The sequence below is a fragment of the Gobio gobio genome (genome assembly GCF_949357685.1).
Source record: "Gobio gobio genome assembly, chromosome: 8".
In the NCBI taxonomy this organism is placed as follows: Eukaryota; Metazoa; Chordata; class Actinopteri; order Cypriniformes; family Gobionidae; genus Gobio; species Gobio gobio.
The window spans coordinates 18,244,379-18,254,437 of record NC_137114.1 but is presented as its reverse complement, the minus strand read 5'-3'; the positions used below and the strand labels follow the sequence as shown (position 1 = coordinate 18,254,437).

Genomic DNA, 10,059 nt, shown 5'->3' with positions numbered 1-10,059 from the left:
ATAAATAAGGGCTCAAACATGATGGTCTTGTGGATTCAGGGTGAAACATTTTTCACAATAAGACACTGGAGATTCCTCTTATTTCCAGATGAAAACAAGATCTTAAACATCTGTCACTGTGTGTTCAGCCGTACTGAAGGATGCAAGTGTGAATCATTGTGTCCATAGCAGCAAAAATGGTTTCCTAATGGGACAGGGTGACATAACAGATCATAACTAACTGAGGTTGTCTTTTAGGATAAAAAAAGTCCTACATTGGAGGTTGTGTTATGAAATGAAATGCACTTTTTATGAACACAGAATTCATATGAAATCATACACCGTTGTATAAAAATACAACCACCACTACTCCACGTGGTCATTGCCTTCCCCGTTAATCTGGACCACCACGTGTTCTTTCTCCAGTGCGTCGGTAGTGTGTGTGTTGGGGAGTGTGAGCGGACTGGGCTGCGTGTCAAAATACAGCATGCTTTCGGTTTTATTCCGGCCTTTTCCGTGCAGAGACGTCACCCTGGTGAAGCAGCTGCCATACTGGATCTCGTCGGGCAGGTAGGACGTCCTCTTATGGTAGCCAGAACCCGTGCTCTCCTGCGAGGCAGTGAGGAACACCACTAACTCAAAGTGTGATTGGCTGGTTGGGGTGTTGTTTAGGGGGCTGGATGGAGTTATGGGGTGATAAAAGGTCAAGGGTGATAAGAAAAGGGGGCAAGGTCGTGACCCCAGGTTATCAATGGTGAATTCCATTGCGGTTTGGTGGAGCTCGTGATCGTCACGTTCTTCGTAGAGAACAGCGCTCACGTACACGTCCACCAGCGGCCTTGGAAGCAGGTTACACACGCGAAACATCAAACAACGCTGACCTCTGACCTCGCACACTACGGCCTGAGGGCTGAACAGGATCCCACCACATCGCTTCTGAGGGCGGGAGAACTTTGCCACAAATGCACCTGACGGAACAAACAAAGAAACTGGATTTAAGGAATTAGAATGTAAAGGAACTGAATAAATAAATAATGATAATAATAATAACGAAACCACAAATGCACCTGTGAAGTGACAAATTTTAATTTGTATTATTTTTTTAAGGAAATAGAATAAAATGGAACGTAAATAAAATAGATAGATAGAGTTTTTAGAAATGTCACCTATAGAAATGTGTAGGCTTATCTGTGTTTTTTTTTTACAGTATATACTTATTTCTAATACATTTAGATACAATACAGTATGAGAAAACACTTCATTTTCCATAATGCAATTATCTGTTGGATTTCTCTGAATTGTGTTTCCTATTTCATTTCCTGTGGGTATTTCGTTTCAAAATCACACATTTATAATTCTTAAATTTAAATTTTTGCTAAATCCTGGTCAGATGTAATGGTTTGACTGGTTTACATGAAAAGTCAGCCTCTGCTGGTCGATTCTGTAACTACACCAGTATGGGGGCAAAGGCATCTTTCTCTATTGACAGTCAATACATTTTTTTTTTTCCTGAAGAAAATGTTTCATTTTAGTATAGTAAATGTTTTCAGAAAGCATATATAGACTCCTCTCCTTGTCTGCTGTCTTTGATGACAAATCACAGGATAGTTGAGTCACATGGATCGCATGGCATTTGCAGCTCAGCTGATTGGCTGGCTCTCAAAACCTGTATTCACAACTGAGTGGCATTCAGGCAAGATGCTCTTCACCCCTGGGCCACCATTAAAGCAACTGCCGTCAAATGTTTTAGGAAGTGTGTGGCTCCGTGTCACAGGTTGTCGACACCTGAGGGCACACACGACCTGTACGGTTATTGGTTGGGAGAGGAGCATGTGCGTTCAGTGCTTGAGAGTCCTGAATGTGCCCATTGTGATAAATTCACAGTGAGAAAGCTCTGTTTACATTTGTAGTTATTCTCGATGGATGTGGGACAAGCGTCTGTGCCCCGCAGCTCAGGCTTTGGTTGTGAGGATCACAGGCCGAGCTGGCAGAGGAGTTTGAGAAAGCGTTGGGCTCGAGCGATCTATTGGATCAGGATCTGCTGAGAAATCAACTTTCCTTTGAGCCTTTGATATATAAAAGTTAATTGTTATATAAGAATATCCTGTAAGTTCCAGAGCTGAAAACTTCCTTGTTAGTCAAAGAAAGGTTTTTATTGACACCAGGCCCAGAAAACGAGAGATCTCAGAATATGTCGACCCTTGACGTCATCGTGTGGATATCGATATTGTATCCGACAGGAATGGTGCAACACAACATATGTTTTTTATATGTGATAGTATTGCATTGTCGCACATATCGTGTTGATTATGTGTACATAACACCGTGTTTTAAAGGGATTCAAAACGGACGCAGAGACCGCTTTTTTTTTCTGCTGGACAAGACATTTCAATGGTTCAATTATGTAACAGAAGCACACTTGTTCGCTTAATTCATACAGTGACAGAGTTTTCTTTGTTGTGCCTTTCTCGTTTTGCTATGTGCATTATGGTAAACAACAATTATTTTGTGCTAGCTATATATGAGAGGGAGCAATTCACCTCTAACAGTTACTCCACAATCTTGGTAGGCTATATGATAGTTAGAAATTAGACTGCACAGAAATGGAAACTAAACTACAGGTAGCCCTAATACACTTTAAATGCAGTCACGCTATGCGGATGTTAACATTAACAATTAATAAACAAAGTATAATTTGCATGGTTTGACGTGATATGAAATGCGATCGTTAGATTTAATCATCGCGATTTAGCCTACTGCAATGCTTTTCCCCCCTTAGTTGGTTAGAACAAAAGTGGATGTTATCTACTTGTTCAGATGACATTTTCGGTGAAAATTCTTATGTTGGTCATACTTTCAAAAAGTATAATCTGTGATTCTGATTGAATGTATCCACACCGACGCGGTGACGGACAGCCGCACATTCTCCTCAAAACATTGGATTCCTCTGTGCTGTGCCGTGCCGAGGCACAAATCACGTAAAGTTAATAATTCCGCGAATGACTGCAACTGCAGATTTCGAACAGAGATGGCGACAAAGAGGTGTGTGTGTGTGTGTACGGTTCGCAGTTATATTCACTGATCAGGCCAGCCAAGTAATAAAAAAATAACATTCCAATCAAACGCGGGTGGATGAGAGATTAATCATTGTGTTTGTTTGATAAAGACATTTTGCGAGCCCTGTGAGCGTTTCTCCAGATGCTTTCAAAACTATTTCCACATGTACTGAGGGGAGCTGAAGCTCATTAAATATGCAAATATTATCCAATCATAGCAATATGTGTTTACTTACAAGTCTTTTTATAAAAATAAAAAAAAAAGCCAGTTCATGACACCTTGAAGAAGGCAAGGAGTCTTGCTGGATGTCATGGTCTGTGCCACAGCTACAGTGGATCTGGCTTGGAGGCCTGAAAAATGGGAAGTCGCTTGTGGTGGGCTGGAAAAGTGCTCCATGCAGTGCAGCCGCTCCCACCACGCGCACCACGCGCATCACGCGCTGCGCGTAGGTCACCAAGTGCTCAGGGGGGCACCACAAGAAAATCCTCTTTGAAAGCTCCTGCCCTGCCATCCAGGCTGCTTCAGATCACCTCGTGCTGCCAGCAATGGTGGTCATGGAGAGGCATCTGTGGCTGAACTTGGTGGACATCAGGGAGAAAGAAAATCATTTTCTTCTCAATGCCCCAGTCTCACCCTCAGTTCTTTTTGGCACATCTGTCGAGTGGTTGTAAAGTTTAGAGAGGCGAGGGCACAGGCGGCAGCATTCAGAAAATACATCCCACGCCAATCCAGATCCCCTCCTAAAGCCTGGCCCACCACAAGGTCTGGAGGCAGGGCCGGAGGGAGAGCGCAGAGGAGGAGAGATGCAATTAAGAAGATACAAGATCTCAGGGATTAATCAGGGATTAATTTTAGTGATCTACTGATGCGAAATAACATCTCTCCTCTTTCTTCTTTCTTCTCCCCCAGTTGTGAGTTGACAACACTAATGAGTCAAGGAAGTTCAATTAGGGGGCGTCCCTCCTTGTTACCTATCACCCACAATGGTCCAGCGCTTTATGAAAGAATAAGTGCTGTATATAGCAGGCGTTGTAAATCTATCTGGCCTTTTCTTCTAATATATGCAATGCTAACAATGCTAACAATGCTAAGTTGAGGAAGTTCGCTAAATGGCACCCTCCTCGTTATCTGGCCCTTAAAATAAGTGAAAAAAGAGAGAAAAAGAATAGGCGCTAACTTTTTTTTAGGTCCTAGAGAATTATTTTAACTAGAGCATGGTTTGATTTGCCTCCCCAGATTGCAAGGGTCTTAAAGTAGACTCCTAGACTCCCCTGTGGCTCTCAGGGTTGAGCTTCTCTCTACTCAAGTCTTCCCTTTGGAGAGGGGGCATTATCAATGAAGGTAGCCGCTGTGGAATAAAATGACAGCATGGCTCCCTTTGGTAAGCTACCGTTTGAGTCCTAGGATTGAGTGAGGCGAGGTACTTCCCCAGAAGTAGTGGCACTACCTAGGTTGATATTGGAATATTAAAGGGGGGAAAAAAACCTCCCTGTGGCAGGGCCTTTCCAGACAAGAAAATGCTGCCACAGTAGCCCGCTGGGGAGGGAGGAAGGTTCCAGTGAGAATGGGACTATAAGGGATCTTCTTTTGTGGGAGATAATGGCTTAGAGAATGCTACCACTAGATGGTCTGTGTGTATGCTATGTCTACTTTGTTCAGCATATTTTCACCTAGTGAGGAAGGCATCCCCGCGGCATGGCACAGTGGGTATTTGTTTCCCAAAGCATCCATCCAAGACGCAGTGTAAGTTCCCATTTGAAAGGGAACATCTCAGATGTTACTGAGGCCAGCACGGGGTGCTCACCCTGTGGTCTGTGTGGGTCCTAACGCCCCAGTATAGTGATGGGGAGACTATACTTTCAAAAAGCACCATCCTTCGGATGAGACGTTAAACCAAGGTCCTCTTAGTGGTCATATTAAAAATCTCTGGATTTCCCACGAATAAGAGTAGGGGTGTAACGCCGGCATCCTGACCAAATTTGCCCATTGGCCACTGTCCATCATCATAACCTCCTAATCATCCCCATATACGTATTGGCATCATCCCTCTGTCTCCTCTCCACCAATAAGCTGGCGTGTGGTGGGTGTTCTGGCGCAATATGGCTGCCGTCGCATCATTCAGGCGGATGCTGCACATTGGTGGTGGTTGAGGAGATTCCCCCCTTCCATACAAACAAACACTTTGAGTACCCAGAAAAGTGCTTTATAAAGGTAACAAATTAATTATTATTATTGGGTCTTCCTGCACGTCTCCTTCAGACAAATACGTTTATGGCGTGTATTAGGGCCACCCTCTTACAAGGACTTTTGGGCGCACCGCTAACAAACAAGTGTTTTCACACGTGACACCGGATACAATGATGGCGTACCCATAGAGTCCATCCAGTGTCCTGTTCCCCTTCTCAGGATACCACTGCGTTCATCAGAGGTAATAACTAATAAACCTATCATCAGTGCATCGACAAAAATTAAGATTGATAATGTAAACATGTTGCTTGTTGCATCTGTCAATTCACTTGCTAGTGATGTTTTTAACGTTTCCAATATATGTTGATGTATTGTTGCTAATGAACTGCAATCTAGGTATTTAATATCTATCTAATTTAATATTGAGTATATTTAATATTGATATCAATGCATACTGTTAAATCCATTTATATTTTAGTTCAATAGCAGGACATTTACAGGTCCTTCTACATTTCCTCTGAGGGCGTCAGTACCAGGATCCTCTGCTCAATACAAAGCCAGAATTGTGATGCATTTACATTCATTACTCCATAGTTCAAAGGCAAAGTACTCGTGATGAGTTTTAACACATTAATCAAAGACTCTTTTATTGGCATTTCTCTCTGACCTTAAAGCATGTGAACACAGGATTCACATGATTTTCTGTACATCCACCTCAGGTAACTAATGGATGACTTTCCAGGATATATGTTGATCTTAAGTTATATTTGATTCACCTATAAACAGGGGAACATGCTGAAATAGTCAACAGATATACAGTATAATGACATCTGGTTTAAGCATTAATGTAAATGTGCAATGTATGTGTTTTTTCTGTATGTATATATTTACACAAAGCTTGGCAAACATTTACACACACACACACACACACGCACACACGCGCACACACACACACACACACACACACACACACACACACACACACACACACACACACACACAAACACACGTATAGTACATATAGCCTATATTAATTAGTGGGAATGTGCAGGTTAAAGTCCACCTGAAATCAAAATTAAACATTTTTTTGGGGCTTTTAGTATGAATAAGAATATGCCAGTGTGCGCCAAAACAATGATTCAAAACTTACACAGAATGCACAGAATGCTGTATTTTAAAGCGATATGGAGTAGATTATGATGAGAAACGGTTAGAGATTAGGAGGAAACTGCAGCTTTACAGAGCTGAAAGGCTCTAGTCAGGTTGTGATATATAATAAACAAAACGTTATTGGCTATTTAAAAAAAGGGGAGGAGCTGTTCGATATGTGACGCCCTGTCTTCCTGTTTTAGGGGAAATTACGTCAACACACTGATTAATGCTGCGCATTTCAAGGCACTTTAGTGGGCCTTTAACATGATTTTAGTTGGCAAAAAATGTTTACCAATCTCTCTGTGTAATGTTATATCCAATCAGCATTGTCAAGTGCTTTTTTTAAATTAGTAGCTTTACAAAAAAGATAATGTTGAATTTTAGAAAATAGAATGAAAAGCACAAAATAAAAAAATGGCAAAATAAATCTGCTAAATAAATTATTTAGTAAATAATAATTAATAATAATAGTAAAATAAATATTTTTATTGTGTAATAATAATAATAATAATAATAATACATATTTTTTTAAAGGTTTGTCAAGACGATAATTCACAAATTAAAGAAGTTAATGTAATGTCCTTTTTAAAATCATTAGCTTAACATCTGTGCATTAAAAAATCCCAAAAATATTATAACATTATCCCAGATGCTTGTCGATTTGAGCTTAAAGGGTTAGTTCACCCAAAAATGAAAATTCTGTCATTAATTACTTACCCTCATGTCGTTCGACACCCGTAAGACCTCCGTTCATCTTCAGAACACAGATTAAGATCTTTTAGTTGAAATCTTATGGCTCTGAAAGGCCTCCATTGGCACAATGCACGGTTCACTCTCAAGACCCTTAAAAGGCACTAAAGACGTCGTTACAAAGTCCATCTCACTACAGTGTTTCTACAATAACTTTATGGAGTGACGAGAATAGTTTTTGTGCGCAAAAAAACCCTAAATAACGACTTATATAGTGATGACGATTTCAAAACACAGCATCATGATGCTTCGAAGCGTTATGAATCAGTGAGTCGATTCAGCAGTTTGGATCGCCAAAGTCAAGCGATTTCAGCAGTTTGGCGGTTTGACATGCGATCCGAATCATGATTCGACTCACTGATTCATAACGCTTCGAAGCTTCATGATGCCGTGTTTTGAAATCGTCATCACTATATAAGTCGTTATTTAGGGTTTTTTTGCGCACAAAAACTATTCTCGTCACTCCATAAAGTTATTGTAGAACCACTGTAGTGAGATGGACTTTGTAACGACGTCTTTAGTACCTTTTAAGGGTCTTGAGAGTGAACCGTGCCATTGTGCCAATGGAGGCCTTTCAGAGCCATAAGATTTCAACTAAAAGATCTTAATCTGTGTTCTGAAGATGAACGGAGGTCTTACGGGTGTCGAACGACATGAGGGTAAGTGATTAATGACATAATTTTCATTTTTGGGTGAACTAACCCTTTAACTTAACCTGGAATATTCCTTTAAACCTAACCTAAACTTGACTAATTTGAAAGGCCTATCTCTTATATAGACCTGGTGCATATTTCTACAGTAAAGTAGAAGACTGTGGTGTGTACCGGTGATGAAGGCCTCCAGCATGAGGCCCAGCAGCATCTGCAGGGCGAGCAGCGCTATGGCGGTTGGACAGTCAGCGTTGGGGTACATGGTGCCGTACCCGATGGTCAGCTGCGTCTCGAGGGCAAAAGAGAAGGCGGCGGTGAAGCCTGTCACATGTTTGACGCACAGCACGTGGCCGGGCGGAGGGGAGTCGTGGTCGAGAACATCCAGGTCTCCGTTGACACGGGCGAGCAGGTACCACAACACTGCGAACAGCAGCCAGTGAAGCAGGAAGGAGCCGCAGAACGCCAGCACCACCCATCGCCACCGCAATGCCAGCCACGTCCCCCACATGTCCCGCAGGGCACCGAACCACGTCTCTCTGTAGCCTGGGGCATTGCCTTGCATCCGGCTCCGTCCGTCCTTGTTGACCAGTCGCCGGCGAAGCGTTTTGGCCATCAGGGGGGACGACACAGCCTTTTGGTCACTGGTGGTGCTTGTCATGGTGATGGAAAGTTGGCAAGCGGCTGGCACCTGGAAAGGTGAGCAAAGAGCACCTGATATCAGCTACACATTTACATATTAAAATCTAGTGTTCTTCAAAGGATAGTTCAACCTCCAAAAAATTCTAATTCTGTCTGTCAAAATTAAAGAACATGTCATTCCAAACCTGCATGCTTACTTGTTATTTAGCTCTGTGAAACAGAAAGGAGACATTTTGAAGAATTTGAACCAGGTCGGCTGTTGTGCTCCAAACATTTTTGCGAGGAACAGACCTAAATTTACGCAGTTTTTGTTATTGTGAACTAAAAGTGCTCATTTACATTTTTGGTATGTGAAATAAGGCTAAAATAAATGTAAATATTAGATGTATGAAAATGACTTAAACTGAAATAAAAATGAATTAAAGCTTATTATGTAAAATAATTTTAAATAAAAATAATTTTACTTTATATATCTTATAATATAAAAAACTAATAAAAAATGATTAAAAATGTTTTACTTAAACTTACCTAAACTTTTTTTTTTTATCTTTTTACACTTTTTTGACATTTGACAACTGTTGTAATGAAAAAAAAAGGCTCCTTTTGGGTTTAGAAGTTCATGAGGCATGATAATGACTTTTTGATAATGATTTTCGGGTGAATTATTCCTTTATCATCTCAATAAGAAATCTGCCATTTCAACTGCCAGGTGATTTAATTGCTGTTTCTCAGTGGGGTGTGTGTGTGGAAGGGACAGCAGGAATGTGTGTTTAATCCACACTTTTTTTTTTTCACTGTCTCTCTCTCTCTCTCTCTCTCTCTCTCTCTCTCTCTCTACCGGATGACTGCAAGTAATTAGTCTGACACTAAAAATCAAAGCACTGAAATAATAATAAAAAAGAAAAAAGAAACTGTGTCACATCGTGTCACATTGATTAATGATATTAAATTGTGTGCTAGAGAACCTGATGAAGAATAGTGTTCCAGTCCCTTGTATAACAAGTAAAATGTGTCTGCAAATATTATGCAGGCACGCGAAATGTAAGTGCTTGAGCGTGTTTGGATGCCAGCGCTTGAGGTTAAACTGTAAAGAAGAGGAGAGTATCACATTTTATTTTATCAAATGTTAACTTGCCCTCCGGCTTCTCTCCCGGTGAGGAGAGGGAATGTTCTGCTTCAGGATGTTTTCCTGATGGGGGAAAATTACTTTGGTGAACATGGGGCAACTATGCTTGAAATCTTTTCAAATTCTAGCATATTGACAACTTGCTAGAATTGATCTTGACCTGACCTTGGTCCCTCCCCGGGGCTAAACTGGGATTTCGGAACTAGGGAATTCCTCAAATTTAGTGGTGTTTCTGGTGACCTTATGATATGACAAGACTCTTTCAGTGTAGAGACGCTTTTGCAATATTATACATTCATATATTTACTAGTAAAAATATGTTGTTAAAAAGTATGGGGTCAGTAAGATATTTATCTAGAAAAATGTATACTTTTATTCAACAAGGATGCATAGTTAAGACATATATAATAATACAAAACAAATGCTGTTATTTTTTTTTACTTTCTATTCATCAAAGAATCATGAAAAAGCACAAATGTTTTCAACACTGATAAAAATAAGAAATGTTTCTTGAGCATC

The 10,059-nt window shown here is 40.7% G+C and overlaps 1 protein-coding gene across 1 annotated transcript; it reads right to left on the bottom strand.

Annotated features, from left to right (window-relative positions):
- Window positions 1–345: 345 nt before the first annotated feature.
- Window positions 346–8,433, bottom strand: kcnj13 (potassium inwardly rectifying channel subfamily J member 13; the record flags this gene model as incomplete). The annotated part of the gene is made up of 2 exons (XM_079822980.1): window positions 346–947; window positions 7,950–8,433. The coding sequence occupies 2 exons, from the start codon at window positions 8,431–8,433 to the stop codon at window positions 346–348; spliced, it is 1,086 nt and encodes a 361-aa protein (XP_079679106.1).
- Window positions 8,434–10,059: the final 1,626 nt, after the last annotated feature.